The sequence below is a fragment of the Talpa occidentalis genome, unplaced genomic scaffold, assembly GCF_014898055.3.
Source record: "Talpa occidentalis isolate TD23 unplaced genomic scaffold, MPIMG_talOcc4v2.1 talOcc4.8, whole genome shotgun sequence".
NCBI lineage: Eukaryota > Metazoa > Chordata > Mammalia > Eulipotyphla > Talpidae > Talpa > Talpa occidentalis.
Window position 1 is genome coordinate 3956294 of NW_023605194.1, and position 22427 is coordinate 3978720.

The 22427-nt window shown below is 43.3% G+C and overlaps 2 protein-coding genes across 2 annotated transcripts in view; both read left to right on the forward strand.

Moving 5' to 3' along the window:
- Positions 1-7407: 7407 nt before the first annotated feature.
- EEF1AKMT2 (EEF1A lysine methyltransferase 2) lies at positions 7408-19517 on the forward strand. The gene is made up of 4 exons (XM_037496360.2): positions 7408-7496; positions 12754-12861; positions 15481-15697; positions 19173-19517. The coding sequence occupies exons 1-4, from the start codon at positions 7440-7442 to the stop codon at positions 19265-19267; spliced, it is 477 nt and encodes a 158-aa protein (XP_037352257.1). The 5' UTR covers positions 7408-7439; the 3' UTR covers positions 19268-19517.
- Positions 19320-22427, forward strand: part of FAM53B (family with sequence similarity 53 member B) — a 98844-nt gene continuing 95736 nt past the window's right edge. Inside the window, exon 1 of the mRNA XM_054690501.1 lies at positions 19320-19358. The gene's annotated coding sequence lies outside the window, so the exon portion shown is untranslated. The remainder of the gene's footprint in view (positions 19359-22427) is intronic.

Genomic DNA, 22427 nt, shown 5'->3' on the forward strand with positions numbered 1-22427 from the left:
GAAATGAAGTCACGGGCGCGGCGGCGCGAGGCCGGCGCGCGGTAGTGACGGCCGCAAGGTGCGCAGCCCGCGCTGCGAGTGCCCGGCGCCGTGGGCTCCGCTGGGGTGCCGCGTCCCGCCCCGGCCTGCCGCGCGCGGCTCCTGGCAGTGCCCCAGGCCGCCCTTTCTCTTTGCAAGTGAAATTCTTGGTGTTCAGAGCCAGCAGCCGCGGGGCTCGTGGATGACCCGAGGGAGACGTGCGGGCAATGGTACGCTTTGGGGTTGGGCCTGGTAGAAACAGGCTGTGACTTCAACTTTCGCGTGGCCGCTCGGGCTGCAGCCAGGTCGGGGATGCTGCAGCCAGGTCGGGGATGCAGCGCCGGGAGGGAGCCGAGGGAGGGGGTGTCCATCCCGTTGCAAGGACTGGGGGTGAGGGAGAACCGGGGGTCAGAAATGGTGCCACCCGCGCAGTCGGCCAGACGAGATTGTCAGACGAGGTTGGATTGGAAAGCCGAAAGAACGCAAATTTAATGAAGACGAAGATTAAAAGAAAAAAACGAAACACAAAAAGCAGCGTAAGTGATAGGCAGCCGAAAGTATAACCAAGTTAGGCAAAGAAACTCAGCAGAGTAACTAGCATTACTAACCATCATTCTTCCATTGGCTCAGTTTTTCGTTTCAAATTGGGCTCCTGATCTCCCTCTCCTAGAGTTCCTTCCACCACACTCTTTACAAGCTCAGCAAACAGAACTGTTTTCTGACAGGTGTGAAGCCCCCAAATCTTAGACTCAGTCTACGCACACACACACGTGCACACATGCTCTTAGCTCACATTTGATGAGACAGCACGGTTTTCAAAATTTATCCAGAATCCTACAACCCCACCACCAGTATACCTGTGGTGGCGTTCCAAGTCATTGCCTTCTCTCTCCTGTGTCATTCTAACAGCCTCTAACTCAGGGGTTTGAACTAGGGGCAGTTTTGTCCCTGGGGGGGTGGGGGGCATTTGGCGATGTCTGGAGACATTTTTAATGTCACAACTTAGAGGAGGAAGTCACTGGCATCTACAATTTAGAGGCCTTGGGTTCTGGTAAATATCTTACAATGCACAGCCCACAATCTCCTCCCATCTTTGCCCCCTCCCCCAAATTTTCCTTTCTCAAAATGCCAATGGTGACCAAAATCCAGAAACTCTTTTGTCTTTAACGCCTTCCGTGCCAAATCCATTCTCAACCTAACAGCCAAGATTAAAATCTTGTTGGTTTTGTCAAACCCTGATCAATTACCTGACTTCTTTGTCTGACTTCATTTGCTGCTACTGCCCTCTGGGTGCACTCCACTTCCCTGCTTCCAGGCTCTCCCTCTCTCTTTTTACCTCAGGACCTGGAATAACTCAATGGCAGTAGATGTTACACAATCCATGATTAGTGAGTGAATGTTGCATGACATGGTGCTGGGGCCCATGGAAGATGGTTGAGTTTTATCAGCAGCGAGCTAGAGGGGGATGGAGACAGCAGCTGACAAAAGGAGTAAGCTCACTAATGAGGAGGTACCTCAGGTTACCCAGTGAAGAAACAGTTCGGAATGCAGGAGGAGATGAGCGAGAAAAGAGAATCAGATGGAATGGCAGTGTCTGGGGGAGGGGGAAGGAGATGGAGTAAAAGAAGGGCAGATGAATAGCTAGAGTGGGAAGCTGGACAGTGGCGAAAAAGGAGAGGATAAGGAAATTTTAGGTTCTGGTATCGTGTGTAGTGGTGTAGTTCCCTTGGGCTAACTTCTTTGTGAAAATCTTCAGCAAAACATGAGGAGTGACTGAGTACACCTATGTAGTGGTTAAGCTGGAAGACTTTAATAGTAGATTGCTTGGGTTTGGGTCTCTGTTCTTGAACTCACTGTGTGACCTTGGGAACCTCCCTGTGGCTTGGTTTGTTCTTCTGTAAAATGAGGATATTACTAGTAGCTGCTTCATGCAGCTATTAATAACATATTGGGAGCCTCCTTGGTGGCACAGGGGTTAATGAAGACACAGTGCTATGAAGAAATTGCCAGCCACTGCAGCATGAGTTCGTTCCCTGGCCAGGGAGCTACCCAAATGGCGCAGCAGACCTCTCCTGACTCACCTGCTGCTCCCCTCAGCAGTGTATTTCAGTGCATCTGCCTGTTCTGCTCCCCACTCTGTCTCTGGTGAATCCTCTCACCCACCCACACCTCTGGCCTACACCCCTGTTCTAAATAAATCTTTAAAATAAATAAATAACATATTAGATGTGTTTAACATAGTCCCTGGTGCACAATGAATGTTTTATTATCAAGAAGTAGTTTAAAATCTAAAAGGCATCAACAAAAGACCTCCCAGTATATCATATAGGTATAATTTTAGCAAGTGACTGCAAGTTGCAAACAATACAAATGGTAGGATTCCATTTATAGCTGTTGAAACAGATGCTGCATGCAAATGAAACATACTACTGGGATGGGTCTGAAACAAGTGGGCACAAGAAATCCCGTTTCATATGGATTATGCCCATTTTGTAGTTGAGGAAACCAAAACATAAGAGGATTAGATTAAGTAACTCACCCAAGATCAGATCTATGTGACTAGGTCACATAGGTTGGCTTGACTCCCTAGTCCATCACCACACAATATAATGCGCAGGAAAAGTGTGAGTCAGGCCCTAAAGTGAGAAAACCTGAATGAGTCTTGGAGGCCTTCCTGGAAGAAGAGGGGAATAGTTGTATATGGGACTTGAGGTGGGGTGCAGAGCCAAATGGCTCATGGAGGCTTATTGGAAAGAATGGCCCCAGTGAGCTCTGAGCCTGAGAAGTATGGGAAGGCAGAGAGTGGGGGCAGGATGCCAAAGTGCCTGAGTGCAGAGGCTGGGGAAGCAAGGTATTGCAAGGAGTAGGAGGCGAGGACAAGATGATGCTCTGCTTCAGGTGATGTAGGATGGTCAGGGCCCAGCTGAATGGGGAAGCTAGGGCTTGGAGGTTTGGGGGCTGAGAGCTCAGTTTTGAGTAGGATGGGTTTAATGTAACAAGGGACCTCTCGGCTGCGATGAAAGCCGAGGATAGAGAACACAACTACAATTCACTAATAACAATAGCTGACACTGGACATGAGGTGTCAGGCTCTTTCTAAGCTCTTTACCTGTACAGTGCATTAACTTAACTGTGCTAATACCCCCCTGAAGTAGCCCCATTTTACTCTCCATTTTATAGTAGAAGAAACTGCTCTAGCATTTACAGGTGAAGGCATATTGGATTTCACAGTGCTGATATTGAATTGAGGAAGCTGCCTCTCTCTGTAGGCACTATTTTCCTGCTTATGAGGGGGAGACACTGAGGCCCTGGGGCTCGGGAATTGGCTCGTGGTCACACCTCTAAGGCCAGGGTTCAAAACTTGGCAGTCCAACTGCAGAGCAGGGCCCTGAGCTCCCCCTTTTCAAAGGCTCACTCACTGGGGAAACAGGAAGGGCTTTTATAGAAATTATGTGCTACGTGACCTTGATGGGTGCAGCAGGTAAAGGCCATAGTTTGGGAAGTGTTGCAGAACTCCTGAAGGCACAGTTTCAGTTGGAGGTGGGGAGGGTGCCAGACTGAGGGGGAGGGAGTGAGGCAATCCAGAGTGCTTAGTCTCCCTCTCGCCTCATGTAAGGGGCACCCACTGGGAGGGACTGTGTTCCTTGGCACAGCACAGCTACTCCCTGGCGATGGGCAGCTCTGCTCAGATTGACCATCTCCACCCCTTCCCACAGAACCCCGTTGCCCTGGGTGATCAGAGGTGGGGGCCACACAGCCTGCAGGACTAAACAGTCAGAGTGATCCTGGAGCCAGAGAAGGAATTCTGTATAAACCGAGACCTTTTCCTGGGCCCCATACCAACAACTGTTTATAGTGTTCGTCACACACAGCAAAAACATCTTAAAGTGTTGGCAAGACACCAGCTTGAAGACGGCCTTATGTTTCATGAGCGCTTCTTAATTAGAACCTAAAACTTTTTAAGACCCACTCAGTCACATTCAAGCTTGCTTTCTCCAGCAGCTAGAGTCTAGAAAAGATCAAAACAACCATTTGCCTAGGGCAGCACTAATTGGCTGTGGCATCCGGTGGTTTCATTGCTCTGTAATAAGGTTACTTACGCTCTTTCTTGAGTTCTTTAATCACTGTGCACATGGGTTCCCATCTGTCTTTCCCCGTATTATCTCACCAGCGGTGGCCTGAAGATCTTGGGACATCTCCTAGAGGGGGAGAAGCACTTTCGCTGCTAAGCGGGATTTACATGCGCTGGATCGGCCTCTGCTGATGCTGTTTACCTCTGGGGACTTGTTATTGGGCTTCTGTTGGCCAAGACAACAGAAACGTGGCCTAGGAAACATTCCTTTCACTGGATAGGCAGCCTTGCTGGGGCCTTTGAGATTCTTGCCTAGGACGCTGGGCTACAAGCACCTCACTGCTAGAGGCCACCCATCCCCCCACCTGCCCTTTAGCTTTTTAGCAAGCAATAGTTGTGACATCAGGTATTTGAGAAATCAGCTTTATTTACAAATAGGCTGCAAGGAGGTAGGAGACAAATTCTTACCTACCTGCCTGATTAAGAAATGAGGTTACATAGGTTTTAGGCTCCAAAGTTTGAGAACGAAGGATTTTATTGGCTAAAAAAGTGGGTTACGGGGAGAAGATGTGGACTTGGCTGAAGTTCACCGGCTAGTCACAGGGCAGTTCATACATGGAGCCGGAAAAAGCTTTTCTTCAGATCACTGGGATTGTGACTTTCTGCTGTGAAGGTGCCTCCGGGTAGCCCCCTCCTCCCTGAGTGCAGGTCTCCAGCCCCCTTGAGGCTGGAGGCGGGGACCTTGGCTTCTGCTTGCTGAGCCCTCGTGTCCACGAGGTCCAGGATCTTCTGTGACTGTAAAAGCAAACCTCAAGCAGAAGGTTAGGCGAGTCTTGACCTCGCTCTTGTACTTTAGGGTCTGAGACATTCTACCGTTTGGTCTCGATTTCAAGCCCAGAAGACCAGCAGCCTCAACCTGCAGAACCCCTGAAGGCAGGTGACTCAGCCTCCCCGGCCCGAGCGGTCGCGGGGAACCAGCCTCCGCCCTGCTGCTGGGTGCACAAGGGAAGCCACGGCAGCCGGCGGCCGGGAGTGCTGCACACACGGTGCCACCCCGTGGGCAGGTGCGCCGAGGCCTGGCACCCGCGACCCGGTGTCGCGCCTTCTGGTCGCGCGCGCCCGCGTCCCGGCGCCTTTTCCCGGACGCGGGACCTTCCGCGACGGACCGGCCCCTGTGAACGACCCCCGCATGCGGCGGCGCTCGGCGGCCCCTGGATGAAGGCGGCGCCTCCACGCAGGCCGGCGCGCGGGGAAGGAGGCCCCGCCCGGCCCCGCGGGGCTCGGGCACCCCGAGTTGTCACGAAGGCGGGGCGGGGAGCTGCGCCAAGGGCCGCCCGCCGGCCGGCCGGGCGCGGGGCCGGGAGCAGTCGAGAGGGAGGCCTCCCGGCGCCTAGACGCGCCCGCCCGGCGTCCGCTCAGCCCGCGGCGCGTCTCTGTGGCCGCCCTGACGGCGGTCGGGGCGCCGGGCGGCATGAGCGCGGGCGGCGGGGGCGGCCCTGGGGGGGACGGCTTCGCCCCCTCGGCGCTGGGGACCCGAGAGCAGTGAGTGCGGCGCCGCCGGGACTCGGCGCTGGGAGGGATCGCGGCGTGGCCCCGGGGAGGTGGGGGCGGCGTGGCCCCGGGGAGGTGGGGGCGGCGTGGCCCCGGGGAGGTGGGGCGCGCGGGGGGCGGCGTGGCCCCGGGGAGGTGGGGCGCGCGGGGGGCGGCGTGGCCCCGGGGAGGTGGGGCGCGCGGGGGGCGGCGTGGCCCGGGGAGGTGGGGCGCGCGGGGGGCGGCGTGGCCCCGGGGAGGTGGGGCGCGCGGGGGGCGGCGTGGCCGCGGGGAGGTGGGGCGCGCGGGGGGCGGCGTGGCCCCGGGGAGGTGGGGCGCGCGGGGGGCGGCGGGAGCCCCGGGGAGGTGGGGGGCGCCTGGGGGGCGGCGTGGCCCCGGGGAGGTGGGGCGCGCGGGGGGCGGCGTGGCCCCGGGGAGGTGGGGCGCGCGGGGGGCGGCGGGAGCCCGGGGAGGTGGGGGGCGCCTGGGGGGCGGCGTGGTCCCGGGGATGTCGGGGGCGCCCGGGGGCGGCTGGGGTCCCGGGGAGGTGGGGGCGCCTGGGGGCGCGCGGGGGCCCCGGGGAGGTGGGGGGCGCCTGGGGTGCGGGTGGGCGGCGGGCGTTGGGGGCGGCCTGAGAGGCGCGCGGGGGCCGGGGGCGCCTTGGCCGGGAGACGGCGGTGCCGCCTGGAGCCGAAGCCGGGGTTCTGGGGTGAGCCGGGGCGTGGGCGTGACTGCGGGACCTGGCGGGGTGAGCGCGGCCGGGATGCTGCGGAACCGCGGCGGCCCCTGGGAGGGTGAGAGCGGGGCTCGAACTCGGGGCGCGGCCCGCGCCGTCTCGGCCAGTCCCTGCGCGTGGCCGGCGGCCCGGGACAGCCGTGTCTCCTGGTGCTGGAGAGACGCGACGCCGGTGCGGGACGCAGGGATCCCGGGACACAGACTTACTTCTATTTTGCTGAGCTAAAATATAGTATTTTTATGCGTTGGGTATAGTTTTCAGTGATTTTTACTTGTGTAAACTTACTCTCCTTGTCCTGGCCTTTCTCCTGACACAGGGATGTTAAGAGATTGAGCTCTGTGGCCTGTGACACTAGCAGTGTTTTATTTACGCTTGCGTCGTAAATACCACTAATATATTAGAAACATTTAATTCATAACACTATTTAATTCAACATCTTGCTTTGCAACCGATTGTTTACGTAGCTGGGATGCTGTCTATGAGAGAGAGCTGCAGACTTTCCAAGAATACGGAGATGCAGGGGAAATCTGGTGAGTTAGAGGACAATAGTGGAATTATGATCCAGAGGCTGCGTGTGTTTCAAGTACTTGTCCCAAAGAGGGCCCGAAAGCCTTGAGAACCTCGGGCTGATTTGAGCCCTGATGGGCAGATTTAAAGTGTCCTTCCCTCGTCTTTCACTTAATGGCCCCCATTTAACACTGACCAGACTATTAGGAAGTTGCTTTCATGCTGTCATTGTTCTTTTCAGTAAATAACAAAACTTGGAGCCCACCACCATGTACAAGTATTAATACTACTGTACAGAAACAATAAGTAACAGATCTTACTTTTTCTGTTCTATTTTGGGGTGGGGGAGTGTTTTCTCTTAAATAACAGTAGAGATGAAGCTTAAACAGTCACAGGTAATTCTTATTTTCATGAAAACTTAATTGAGAATATTGAATAATCTGCTTAAATGGAATATCTTTGTAATCTTTGCTTATAGCTTTGTTATTTGATTAATTGATTCTGTTTCTAATAGGTTTGGAGAAGAGAGCATGAGTCGACTGATAAGGTGGATGCAAAAACAGAAGATTCCACTGGATGCATCTGTGCTTGATATTGGAACTGGAAACGGTGTTTTCCTGGTTGAACTTGTTGGTACTTTTAGTATTCGTGTGTTAAGGCCAAGTTTTAAAGTCAAATTTTAAAAATCTTGCAGTCAAGGATAATAACCTTCTAAATCTAAAGTGTTAAAGCCATCATGCCGTTTACTGGGAGAGGGCACATGGGGCAAAGGGAGACCACATGTATTGTGAGAAAGAACTGAGAGAGAAGCCAGGATCTGAGTCCTCGTCTTAGCCCTTTGGCTATAGCCTTGACCTTAAACACGTTAGTTGTAGAAATTTATAGCTAGTCAGATTGAGAACATCTCTTGTATTCCTAGTTGTTGAGTTTTTTACTCATGGATGCGCGTTGAATTTGATCAGTTGCTCTCTGATCTCCTTTGAGATGATTTTTCCTCTTGAGTCTATTAATGTTAAATTGATTTACTTTTATTCGAAGAGGTCCTCAGTTGACGTAAATGTCATTTAATTGACATGTTGAGATCATTTCCGTGATTATTCAGTGTTAAAACGAATTACCCTCCCTGAGGTAAATCAAGCTGGAGTGTGGTGATTCATCCACATTTTCCATGTATTGGATTTGACTTGGCAGTATTTTACTTCGAATTTGTATAGTGACAAGAGAGAGATTAGGGCCTCCCCTGGTGGCGCAGCAGTTGAGCGCTGGGCTGCGAAGCTGCCCGCAGCCTCAGCAGCTCCGGTTCGATGCCCAGATGCTCCCCGGCCACCAGAGGAGGGGCCCACATGGTGCGCAGACCTCTCCTGCCGCCCGCTGCTCCCCTCAGCAGTGTATTTCGTCACTCTGCCTGTTCTGTCTGGCTCTGGTGAATTCTGTCACCCTCCCGCGCTTCTGACTGTAACCTAGCGCTTGTATAAATAAATAAATAAATAAATCTTTTTTAAAAAAAGAAAAAAGAAAGAAAAAAAAGAAAAAGAAAAAAAAAAGCGATTAGCCAGTAATTTCCTTTACTAGGAATTTTCATGTAAGGTTTTTGTATCAAGGTTATGCTGGTGTCTCCTATTTCTTCTTTGGGGGAAGTGTCTCTTTATTCTTTGGGAGAATTTGGGTAGATTGCCTTTGTTTCTTATTAAATGTTTGGAAGGATTCACGGGGACATGCTCTGGGTCCAGGTTTTTTTTTTTTTTTTTAGGGTTTGAGTCAGTTTTGTGTTTTTCAACAAATTTATTCAGCTACCTAAATTTCACATTTTATTGGCAGGAAGTTGTTTATAACTTCCTGTTAAACTTAAAAAATCACCATATTGTAAAAATAACTTTTTTGCATCTAGGTTTATGAATCTTAACACATGTAGAGATTAATGCAATCACATCACAATCTGAATGCAGAATAGATCCAGCCAGAAAACTTGCGTACTATCCTATGGAGCAACACCCTTTCTCTTAGTGGTCACTGATGTGTTCTCTGTCGCTGGTTTTGTGTTTTTGAGAATGTCCTTGAGAATGGAATAATGCAGTATATAATAACTTTTTGAGAGTGCACTGTTCGCTCAGCGTAATGCTTTTGAGATTCATCCACATTTTGAGTATATCGCTAGTAATTCCCTTTTGTTGCTAAGCAGCATTCTGTTGTAGGGATAGATCACTGTCCATTTTCTTGTTGAAGGACATTTGGGTTATTACCAGTTATTGGCAGTTATGAATAAAGCTGCTGTAAACATTTATTTACATATATTTATGTGAATAGATGTTTAACATCCACTATAAATAGGTGTTTACATTTACTAGAAACTGCCAAGCCATTTTCCTGATTGGTTGTACCATTTTGGATTTGCATTTTACATACATGAGCAATATATGATGGTTCCACTTGTTCTGTATCTTTGCTGCACTTGGAATTGTCAATATTTTCCCATTTTAGCCTTTCTGAAATAGACCATAGTGGCATCTAGACATCGTGGTTTTAAACTATTTCTTTAGTGGCTTATTATGGTGATTGTCTTATATGCTGTGCGTATCTTCATTGGTCAAATTTCTGTTCAAGTCTTTTACTCATTTTTTTAATTGACTGTTTTGTTCTCTTACTGTTGAATTTGGAGAGTTCTTTATATATTTCTTATACAGATTTTTTCTTTGATAAGTGATTGCAGATGTTTTCTCTCAGTCTGTAACTTGTCTTTTTCATTTCTTTTTCGTTCTTCATTTTCAGGCCAAAAGTAAGAATTTAGATTATAGGTTAATGATTTCTATGAAATTCAGTTTATCGAGTTCTTTTATGTATTGTGATTTTGATGTCATATCTAATAACTCTTCCCCTAATCCTTTTTTATCTACAGAAAATTTTATAGTTTTTTTTAGCATTTGAATTTATGATCCTTTTTGAATTAATTTTTGTGTAAGATAAGGTTTGGGTTGAGGGTTTTTTTGGTTGCATATAGATATCCATTTGTTTCGATATCATTTGTTGAAAAGACTATCCTTGATTGAATTGTCTTTTCACTTTTGTCAAAAATCAGTTCTCCTTATTTGTGTGGATCTATATATAGTGCTGTTTCAGTGGTGTCTGTGTCTATCCCTTTCCCAATATCATGCTGTCTTGAGTAAAGTAGCTTTTTAGTAAATCTTGAAGTTGGATAGTATCATTATTCTGACTTTAGTCTTCTATGTCAAGTGTTGTTTTAGCTATTCTAGTTTCTTTGCTTTTCTGAATATTAAAATCATTTTATATATCTACAGTTGGATTTATGCTGAGCATTTTATTGGAATTGCACTAAATCTGTCATTTGAAGAGAATGGCTTTCCAATCCATGAATGTGATATGTTTCCTTCATTTATTTAGGACTTCCTTAGCTTTTTTTTTTTTTTTTTTTTTTTAAGATTTATTTGTGCATACAAGAGCTGGGGCACAGGCCAGAGATGCAGGGGGCGGGGTGGTGGTGAGACGATTCCCCAGAGACAGAGCAGGGAACAGAACAGGCAGACTGACTAAAATACACTGCTGAGAGGAACAGCGGGCTAGACAGGAGAGGTCTGCCACACCATGTGGATATCTCTGTGGCCGGCGGGGATCGAACCGGCACTGCAGAGGCTGCGGACAGCTTCGCAGCGCTGTGCTCAACTGCCTGTGTCACCAAGGGAGGCCCAGTCTTCAGTTTTTTACCACTAAGTTTGAGGTTGTAGGATTTTTTAGATGCCCATTTCCCTTCTCTTTTTCTACATTGAATGTTGACTTTTGTAAAAAAAGAAAAAAAGGGATTTTGTATATTTTAATATAGGTATTGAATACCAGAAATGATCTGAATGATGTATATGTTACTTGTTATGTATATTTTTCTCATGAATATAATCATGAGGTTTTTCTTTAGATAGTGAATATGGTCACTATATTGGTTAATTTTCAGATATTGAACCAGCATTGCATTCCATTTCTGGAATAACAGGATCACAGAATAATTCTATTTATGTATTACTGAATTGTACTTGTTGTTACTTCAAATTTCTTTTTTTTTTTTTTTTGCCTACCTCTGATTTTTATCTGACCTTTCATTTTTTTTCAAATTAATTTTTTTAAACACCTAACACGTATTTGTCTATGTGGTATGTAATGTATTTTTGTGATGTTAACAGCCATTGTTTATATTCAGTACTTTTTTCAAAGATCAACTTTATTTTTGATAAATTTTTATACTTTTTTGACTGGGTATATAATTTAGATTGGCATTTTTTTTCATTGTCTTTTGGTCTTCATTTATGACTTATTGGCAGCTTCAGTCTTATTTTAGGTCTTTTGAAGGTTATTTGTCCTCTTGTTCCCCCAGAAACACACATGCCCTTGATTGATGCTTTTAAGATTTTTCTCTTTATGGTTTTTATCAGATATATTATACTTTGTGGTTTTCTCTGATGTAATCATGCCTGAGGTTTATAGTACTTCTTGAATCTGTGGTTTGGTTCCTTTTTGGGTCTTAGAAAATTCTTATCCATAGGCCATTTTCTCATCTGCTCTATTTTCATTTCCTCTTCATCCTATTATATATGTTAGATGTCAACTAATATCTAATACTAATACTCATTTCTGTGCTACATTTTCTCTTTTCCTGTTTTTAATTGTTCATCCTTTTATCATTCTTTGCTTAACCGGGGATATTTTCTTTGGACCTTTCTTCTAGCTCTTTCTTTCTCTTACTCTTTCCTTCTCTCTCTCTCTCTCTCTCTCTCTCTCTCTCTCTCTCACACACACACACACACACACACACACACACACACACTATTTGGCCTCCTGTGAACCTTTATCTAAAGTTTATACCCTTTGGTTTTTGGTCATTTATCATTTCTTTGAATGCTTATTTTTCACTGAGATTAGTGCCAGAAATTGAGTGTGATGGTATGGGAACAGGTTAGTGGATGGTAACCATTAGTGGATGGTATGGGAACATGTTTAGTTTTGTTGCAAATACCCATTTAGTAAATGAAGAGCAGGAAGGGAAGTTCAGACTACACTGAACTTTGCTTTCTTCAGATTTCCTTTGAAGTTACCGTTAGCTTGATGAGTCTAAAAGTGTCCAGCATAGTTATGGTTTGGGAGCAAGGACCAGATTCCATCATGCAATTGCCGCAGACCCCGCAATGCCCTCCATTGGTCTGTTTGACTAGTAAACAGCAGGGTTTGGAGCTTTTGTCTTAGAACTCTTAAGATCAGTGAGCTTTTCTTTTTTGATTCTTTGGGGATATTAATTTAACCTGCCCAACCTACCTCACCATTTTTTTGTACAGATCTGTTTGAATGTATGAAATATATTAAAATGAAAAATAAAAAATATAAAAAATACTGTACAAATGTAAGGTGGTTAATAATCACTGGCTGGCTGGTGGAGAATTCCATAGTTTATCATGACACTAAAGGGATATTTTAAAATGAAGAACTTACTACTTATGCATTTAATTTATTTATATAACATTATTGTGTTAAGTAAAATTTATGACAGACTTATCTGTGAGTCAACATTGGAAGTTGAATGTAATGTTACATGTTTCTGCTTGAGGGCAGAAATGTTGTGCATATATTCTCATTTACCTTGAGAAAATGAGCTTCCTTTTGAAAAAGAAGTCAAATCTAAAAGCAAATGAGTTGTGACATTGTATAGTTAAACATTTAGTTTTTATTTAGGTTTTATAATAAAATTTAAACATTGTAGTTTATTGGGCAGAATATATAACTCCATCAATTAAAAAGTAAAACAGTCCTAGTCCTAAAGAAATATTATACTGCAGAGGCAAAATATTATATTAAAACTTCTTAAAGCTAAAATATAAAATTATTTCTCTGTCTCTAGGCAAAATTTGGTTTTTCTAATATTACTGGAATCGATTACTCTCCTTCTGCAATACAGCTTTCTGGAAATATTATAGAGAAAGAAGGTTTCTCTAACATTAAGTTGAAGGTAACTTATTTATAGTACTATAATTTGTTTTATAGTAAAAGTTACAAAGTTTAAATGTTTTTAAAGTATATTTTCTGACATCTTTTGAACTCAACTATAAATAATCCAAGTTGAAACATTTAAAAATAACTCTTAAAAATTGCAGTCTAGTCCCTTTGGGGAAGTGGTTTGCTCTTCTCGTGTGCAGGTGTTTCTCTGCACAAATAGCAGCCAACTTTGAATTAACTGTATCAAAAGACTGTAAATCCATGATGTGGTAGCATTTCACCAAAGATTAATTTTGTGTCCTATGAGGAGACGATTCCTCTTGCCATTTGTGTTTCTAACCCAGGCTTCCCCACTGAGCCCTAGAATCATAAAAATCGCATATTCTTTGGTTCCACTTGGGGAGCCAGTCAGCTCTTGTTAGCCCAAAGTGAAACTCTTGCGTGTTTTGCCCACTCTTTTCATCTCTGTTCATTTTACCACTTGTGAATGACCCAATGGCTGCACAACCCAGAACCCAAGGAGCCACCCCTGGGCCTTCTCTCTCCTTTAATGTGACATCCAGTTCTGTTACTTTTGTCTTCAGAGTGTATCAGGAATGTGTCCCTTGATACCTTTACATCTGCCCACCGAGTCCAAGCCACCATCTTTCTGGCTGGCTGGCCGAGTGGCTTCTTGATCTCCCTCCCCATTTCCACTCTTGCCACCCTGCTGTCGATGATGACAGGCCAGCAAGAGTGATCTTTTAAGATGTAAATCAATTCATTTCCTTCCTTGCCACAATCTTCTTCCCCATTGCAGAATGGCATCTGAACACCCCCATGCCTCTAAGCCCCTTACTTCTTTTTTTTTATTTATTTTTTCCCTTTTTTTCAGTAATTAATTTTTTAATTTTTTACATCATTGTTCATTTTTAAACAATATTTGCTTACCCCCACCCCCTGAGGTGTAGTCCCCATAGAGTTTCCTTCCCCAAGGCACCTGTGCACCATGACCTCAGTCCCCTGTGCTCCTCCCTCCCTCTGACCCCTCTCCCTCTTCCTCCCCTGCAGGATGTCTCTGATTTATAAATTGTGTGTTTTTGCTTTGTTGTGTTTTGTGCTGTTATTATTTTTTTTACACTGATGTCTTATATGGCTCCCCTAGATTCCTCCTATAAGTGAAACCATCCTATATTTTTAGTTTTCCTTCTGGCTTATTTCACTGAGCATAATTCGTTCTAGCTTTATCCAGGTTACTGTGAATGCAAAGCCCCTTACTTCTTACCACTTTCCCTCTTATCACCAGAACTTCAGTCCTGCCATCTTTTTTTGTAAAATGTGTCAAACCTGTTCTTCTCCAGTCTTCATATCTATTGCTCTCTGTCTACCATATTCTTGCCCCATATTATTGGCTTAAGGGATTCACTCTCATCATTTAGATCGCTTCTCAAATATTACCTTAGGCAGACCTTTCCTGCCTGGCTGGATGGCTTTTTCCAGAACATTTCTCTTCCTAGTCCTTCACTGCCTTCCTTATTCTGATTTTATTTTCTTCCTAGCACTTTATCTGAAATTGAGTGGTTAACATGTTTATTGTTTGTTTCTCCCTGTAGAAAATATAAGTTATGTTCTCATTTCTGTTTTGCTTACTGTTATAGTCCCAGGGCCTGTCAAGTTCCTGCATGTAATGTGTATCCCTTGAATAATTAAGTACTTTCATACAGGCATTTAGGATAGGATCTTCTCTAAATTTAGCTCTTAAGAGTATAGTCACTGTTTTGCTGCAGGTATAATGGGGGTGTGGGGGAGACCCACCTTCAAATGCAAATAAACATAAAATTCACAACTTTAAGTCAAACAGGTTAATTTTAGATAATAACCCATTTATGATTACTTGATTATTTACTTAATGTAAATAATTATGAGCTAATTACTTAGTTACTGTTTCAAAGTAGCTTTTCAGAATTAAGTCCATTGGTAAATTATTGTGGGAGGCCCATATTTTGGATATTTTGTGAAACTGAGGCAGATCACTGTTTCACATGCTTATAATGTATCAGTAACTTATTGAAAATGAATGATATTAACGTATACCTTTCAAAATCTAAAGTGCGTGATATTGAGAAAGTTAGAAATATTGCCTTTCAAAGCAGTCATTTAGTTTCTTAAACTTTATGCCATTTAATATATTTGTGAGTTGCTGAGTCAAGGCAAAGAACTTTTGGTTTGTTGTTTACTTTAGGTCACACAACTAGTAGCAGCAATAAAAATCCTCTTATTTCCCATGACTTGTTTGAGTTCTAGGTCATTTTAAAAAATGTCAAAATAAATGCTTTTTCATAAACGAGGTTTGTGAGTTCTGTTATGTGCTTTATTATTAAGCAGTACACCTGGCTTTGATTTGTTTCTAAATTTGTTGAGATTTGAAATGTGTAGGAAACACTGTCAGTTTCTCTAACTAATCCTAGCTTTAATGATCTTGGAATGAAGCACTTAAAGGTTTGCTGTAAAGTTGGAAATATGTTTATTATATGTAGAATACTATCATAATAATGGACTCTTTTATCTATAACATTTTACAGATTATCATCACTTAAATTCAGTAAGGATTGTGTGTTAATTGTTCTTACATAGACATTGATTTTTAATATAGGTAGAAGACTTTTTGAATCTTTCTGCCAACCTGTCTGGATTTCATATTTGTATTGACAAAGGGACTTTTGATGCCATAAGCCTTAATCCTGACAATGCAATCGAGAAGAGGAAGCAATATGTGAAATCTCTCTCCAGGGTGTTGAAAGTGAAAGGCTTTTTTCTAATAACGTCATGTAATTGGACCAAGGAAGAGTTGCTAAATGAATTCAGTGAAGGTAAATAGCTATATTTTGTTTAAATGTGTGCTTATCTCAGGCTTAATGTATTTAAGTAGGCTTTTTTCCCTTGGTATTTGAGTGTTTTTACCTTTTCTATTTGTGGGAATTGCTTGCTTTTCTTCTCTGTTAATGACCTTGGTAATACTTTCAACAGTATATGCAAAGAACAAAGAAATAACATTGATTGAGATTCAGAGCCCTTTTCAAAATTTTCCAAGAATTCTTGGGAGTTAAGTACTAAAATTTATGAGCCTGTAAAAATTAGGTTCTTTATTTAAGCCACATAGTCTATTATTTAGAAAACCAAATGAAGCAAGCACATATATTATGCTTCAGACTTCAGTGCACAGAATTTACTGGGAATCAGAAGAGTAAGCAGGATTGTAAACGGAAGTATTACTTTGTAAAGTCTTTCATGATGTGATGGATTTGTTGTATGTCTTGCCTAGTAGACATTTAGATATTTAGGATTTGTCTTCTTGTTTTCAGTGCCTCTAGAACAACTGTTTTGAACATGGCACAGAAAACAGGGTAGGGTCTCATAGTAGAAATACTGCCCGTTAATTCTTGAGGAAATCTCTGTGTTTTTCAAGGTTTTGGTACCAAGACAGAATCCCTTTTTTTTTTTTTTTAAAGATTTATTTATTTATGCATACAGGAACTGGGGTGAGGCCAGAGGTGTGGGGGGTGAGAGGATTCACCAGAGACAGAGCGGGGAACAGAACAGGCAGACTAAAATACACTGCTGAGGGGAGCAGCAGGTGAGACAGGAGAGTTCTGCGGCGCCATGTGGGTACCTCCCTGGCCGGCCAGGGATTGAGCTCATGCTGCAGAGACTGTGGACAGCTCCACAGTGCTGTGCTTAACCCATTGCGTCACCAGGGAGGCCCTAGAATCCATTTTTGCCCCACTAGCAAAGTAGTATTAGTGCTCTGTGGACTGAATGGGGATCCTGTCAGGATTGAGGATCTGTAATCTGTACATAAGTATCTTAAGTTCTTCTGTAGACTGTCCCTTGCAGGTTTTGAAGAGTTTCTTACCTGCCCTTTATTCTTGCAGTACACTGGCATTTCTGAGAAGGTACCTTGAGAATCTACTACCAGATATTTGCTTATTTTTCCTTAGAATCCTTTTTTAATTAGTATTACATTTTTTTGAAGATTTACTTTTATTTATTTATGCATATAAGAACTGGAGTATAGGCCAGAGGTGTGGGGGTGGGGTGGTGGTGGTGAGAGGATTCACCAGAGATAGAGTGGGGAGCAGATCAGGCAGATCTACTGAAATACACTGCTGAGGGGAGCAGCGGGGAGACAGGAGAGGTCTGCTGCACCATATGGGTCAGCTCCCTGGCTGGGATCGAACTCATGCTGTAGTGGCTGTGGATAGCTGCATGGTGCTGAGACTTAACCCCTTATGCCAATGGGAAGGCCCTAGTATTACATTTTTTTTTTAAGATTTATTTATTTATTTATACAAGCACTGGGTATAGTCAGAAGCGCGGGAGAGTGAGAGAATTCACCAGAGTCAGAGCGGAGAGCAGAGCAGGCAGACTGACGAAGTACACTGCTGAGGGGAGCAGCGGGCAGCAGAGAGATCTGTGCGCCATGTGGGACCCTCACCCAGTGGCTGGAGATTGAACTGGCGCTGCAGAGGCTGCAGGCAGCTTAGCAACCCTGCGCTCAACCCCTGTACCACCGGGGAGGCCCCCTAGTATTACATTTTTTAAAGGAGTGGGAAAAAGTTTGAGCATAGAATAATCATAAATGATACAGCACTTAATTTGTGGATAAATTTAGATCCTCAGTTGTCACAACCTAATAAGCAATGACTATATAACCACAGTGTAGCCACTTCATCTCAAGTCTGTTTTCCTTTTGGTAATAAGGGGAAGGCAGTAGGAGGGAAGACCCCTCACACATGTCCTCTTGTGTGCTTTTGGTGACTGACAGGCTGTGTGATGGAAACTCTCAAGCGTTTGAGGCTTGAAATTTGAGCTTGTGGCTTCATTACTGTTACTCTGGAAAACAAGAATTCTGTGTGATTTATTGCCTTTTATTTCATGCCATTAATTTTATTATCTTCCATGTTAAATTGGTTTCCTTTAAAACTGTCAGAGGCCCCATATCAATAGTCTTTCCCTCTTCCTGAAGCTTGACAGTTTTAATAAATGCTCAAACTTACATTGTGTAGGGCAAGTTCCTTTCCTGCCTTTTAAATACAGGTGTTCTCTTTTACTCCTTGAACCACCAGACAAAACCATATTTGTCTGTCCGTGATAATGAGGAACAGACTTTAGCCTGCTAAAGAGTGCTTAGAAATGGGTCTGTGTCTGAGAACTACTGAGTAAAGTCTTTAATTTATGTTCCATTTTAGAACTTAATGCAGAATTTAAACAAGTGAAATATTACAACAGGAAATGTTAAAGAAATAATTATACATAATTGAAGACCTTACTTAGGCATGCGTTTTTCTGGAGCTGGTGTTTGGAATTAAGTCCAGGACACTAGCGGAACACCACCGCCACGCCCCGCTGCGAGGCCCTGTCGCTGGCTGCTCGTTTGGCTTCCATCGTGCCTTTTGCATAGAATAAAGCTCGCTCCACCAGCCTAAGGTTCTTTGCTTCTTTCCTTATTTAAAACATAAAGGTTCACAAAACTTGCAATGGATCTGGATTTTTCCTTTATAGCCTTATTTATCAAAACATGTTGTGTCATTTTTTTTTTTCCCCTTAAACCACACTGGCTGCTTTAAAAGTTACTAGTTTCTTGCTTTCCCAGACCTTTCATTAGTTCGCTTGGGTCTTTATTTTTCTTAAAAACTCTTTTTAAATATCATGATAAATATATAATAAATATAAATAGATAAATACATAAAGTATATAACCTTATCTGACGAGTAATTTACCGTTGGGCCATTTCTAAGTGTGCAGTGCAGTGTCCCTGAGCATACCTGGTGCAACCATCATCGCCCTCCATCTCCAGAAGTTTCCATCTATGAATCTGTGTTTATTTTCATGTTATTTAACCTCTGTATTAAGTGCTTTTATATGTGAGGTGTGATGTGGGTGGGGCTGCTGCACATAAAGCGTTCACACAACACTGGAACTGGGTAAGAGGCCAGCACAGTCTTGCTGCTGCTCCAGACTAGGTGGTGGCATAGGCTTAGGGGTCGCTGAGGAAGGATGACGAACAGGAAGCTCATCAGAAGGTGGAGAGGGATGGAAAGCTTCTACCCTGCAATGTGCTTGTGGCCTAGTCTGGTCCTTGGTCAATTTAAAGTGCTTGGGTTGTCTATAGGGCTAGACAAATGTAGACTTGACAAACTAAGTTTCATGAAACTTTGAGCTTGGAGTTTGAGCTTGGAGTCTCGTTTTATATAAAGGGTTTGGAAGTATAGTGACAACCTGGATTTCCTTACCTGTGGGTTTCAGTACCTAACCCAATCAAAGTATCTTAATTTTGTCTCACAGGCTTTGAACTTTTCGAAGAACTGCCAACACCTACTTTCAGCTTTGGAGGCCGATCTGGAAACAGTGTAGCCGCATTGGTTTTCCAAAAAATGTGAGACTTCACTGGGCAAATTCAGTTAGCTTTTTTAAGAAAGTCTACATCAAAGTCGACGTGTTACAGAAAATGCCAGTGCAAATAAATGCTTAGTAAGTACACAGGATGTACACGGTGAACAGATAGAATGGGCCGGTTAAAAATTGTGGACTTGTGAGTGGTTGGGTTTTAGAGCTCAACCAAGAAGAATTAAACATTTTCTTTTGTTTTTGAAATGTAAATATTTTTCTTTTTGTTTAAAAAAATTTCCTGTAACTGCTGAACAGTTAAAACTTTAAAGCAGTAAATGAATTTGCAGAAAGCATCTAGTCTTTACTTCGGTGCCTTGGTAGAATTTAATTGAAGATAGTTATTGATAAAGATCAGGCCAGATTATTCCAGGGTCAGAATAATAAGCTAAATGCTTTCTTAGTGTGTTTTATTAGATTATTTATGAACCATAATAAGAATATTTTGGTTTGAAGCATGGCTATTTAAGGGAAAGACTTAATACCTGAGAAAATCCCTTGGTCTTCATGTATATGATTAAACAAGACTGGGTGGATAGGAAATGGAAGAGAACTAAGAGATACTGAGATGTACTACAACTGCATTATGTTGTTTTATCTGATTAAGTCATGGAATCCTCCCAGTGTGTCATCTTGAGGTATGTATTAGTCTTGTGTCTGCACAGCTTGTATGGGATGGAGCCAGGATAATTCTCTGGTCTGAACTAAAAACCATCTGAAGCCCTTCCCCTGGCTTGCCTGCCTCCCAGGTGCTACTTACAGCTCTCTTTGAGGGACTAGGGCTGGTCCGGAGAAGTGCTGTGAGGGAGGCCGGGCGGTTATTTTTAGGAGCTCTGAAGCTCTTTTGTTAGTGACAGTGTTGATTTGTGGACTGTGTGAAGAGTGAGTCATCCTTTGTGACTTTTCACCATCTCTCTACTTGTCTTAAAAGCCTTGCCTAATCAAGAACTGGGTTGTGTCATTCTGTGAAAGGGTGTTGTAAGTTATGTGTATATATGTCCTCAGGGATGTGGGGCAAAGATGGTCAAGTTAGGGACCAGTTAGCAAGAGAAACGGTTTATTAACATTTTTGAAAAGATCAGGTATATTACCATTGAATGCTATTTTGTATTTGGACTGATGTTTTAATATTGGAGTCAGAATAAGAGCTTTTTTAAAAAAAATGATATGATTTTTATAGTTTTCAGTTTTTTGGGCCTGATGGGTTAAAAAAATACCAGAATTTGTGTTTTTTTGGCAAGTCTTACTCTAGAAATGAGTTAATCCAACATTGCATTGTTTTCTTGTCCAGGAATAGGGGTGAGGGTGGTTTGATTTATATCACCATTAATCAGTTGTTAAGATCACTGCTTTCCTTGCAGGAGATAACTGAAGACATTTACATAACTTTCAATATGATTTTCTCAAAAGCTTAATTTTTAAGATGTAAATAATGAGAAATGACTGCAAAATATATATGCTTTACAATTTTAAAAATGTGCTGTTTTATAAACTAGACATGGGATCTTAAATCCTAAGAACACGTAGTTTGATTTGTTGAGGAAATTTGGTGTTTGCTTTTTTCCCCACATTTTCTTTTATTTCAAATATAGTAATATGTACTCTCTTAGAGTTTTGAGTTAAGTATATGCTATTTGAGAACACCTGTCTAACAAAATTGACTTTCTGTATGACCAAGCTGAGATATTGGGCTTGGATCACTGCGAGCTGGGACTGCTCCTTTGGGTATGTTTGTTCCGCTTACAAAGATGAGGATTTCGAGGGGAATCATAGCGTCAGTGGTGACATTAGGAAAAGGGAGTTATCACCTCTTCATATCACTTTAATCCTGCAGGAAAAGCCTCTCAGAGGCTGAAATCAAAACAAATGAAGGCTCCCAAAATGCAAACAATAAATTAGTATTTTCAAACAATACCACACTGTAAAAGACAGGCTAGTCATTTCCCACATTGCTGAAAAAGCCATAAATACATTATTAAAGTTAGTTTTGTTAAATCATATGAATGTGTGGGTAGCTGAAAGAAATAATGCATTTATAAAAGGGAGCAGTAAGTTACGTTGTGAATGCTGTGTTCTCTGGATAAGAAGTTGGAATTGTAGTTTTATTTCATCAAAAGACACTCTTATGTTGAGGAAACTTGTTTGAAATGCAAACGAGATTTCTCTGTGGAGCCTGCACAGAATTGTTGCTTTTCATTATGATGTTATTTCTGCATAACAGGCCACTTCTGTGTGTAGGAAGTGCGTGTGCAAGTCCAAAGGGATTTGAGGCCTGAATGGGCTGGTTACACCAATTAACAAATAGAAAGTTTTAGAACATTTTGTTTTAAGCCAGGTGCAAAAGTTGGAGTTGCTTTTGGGGCCTGGCACTTATGCATATGAGAATCAAACCTGACACTACCCTTGGCAGCTTGACTGAAGCCATTTAAAAAAAGTACAAACTGTCCTTGAATCATTTTTTCCTATTGTGGTAGCAGTGAGCTTGTCTTTCTTCTTCATCGGTCATATGCATGCAATTTTCTATTTATTTGGGGGTGGGGGGAGGGAAGTGAACGTATACAAAAGATTCTTAGTCTTTGTGTGAATACTGTTTCATTTATTTTAAGATATCTAGGATACTATAATGCAGTACTGTATATGTTGGCCCAAATTCACGTTCATCCAGAGTAGAATAGAAACCTTAATTTTGAAGGAATCATCATTAGTAATTAAGTTCTATATGCCTTGGAGATACTTTTTTGCTTCAGTTGATATGCAGGGAAATAGAGTACCCCTACCTATGTTAGTGGACTTTGATTTATGTTCTCAGATGTGTGTGTGTGTGTGTGTGTTAGCCTACAATGTGTGAGAAATGTGAAATGTGAAAACTCGGTTGATGTCCAGGCCAGTGTTCTGCTGCTGTGGAGAGACCTGGGTTTGATTTCCGGCTTTTGGCTCCGTGGGCTGCAGTGTGTGCTCCAGGGACAGCTTTCTGCTTGGAGAGCAAGAGTCCAAGTGTCTTATGTCCCACTGTAGTAACCTCTTTAGCTAATTGTGTGTGTGTGTGGGGGGGGGGGGGTGCTGATGGGCTCTGGAAGGACTCTTGTCTAATACACTTCACTTGAAGAAGGCTGCCCATGACCTAGAGTTCAACTGTGGGAGACGAGAAAGCTA

What these genes read in the sequence shown, in the direction of transcription:
- EEF1AKMT2 (XM_037496360.2), top strand. Translation starts at nt 7,440, where the DNA reads ATGCATCTGTGCTTGATATTGGAACTGGAAACGGTGTTTTCCTGGTTG. An exon ending in TTTCCTGGTTGAACTTGTTG is followed by an intron (nt 7,497 to 12,753) that starts GTACTTTTAGTA and finishes CTCTGTCTCTAG; the next exon opens with GCAAAATTTGGTTTTTCTAA. An exon ending in TCTCTAACATTAAGTTGAAG is followed by an intron (nt 12,862 to 15,480) that starts GTAACTTATTTA and finishes TTTTTAATATAG; the next exon opens with GTAGAAGACTTTTTGAATCT.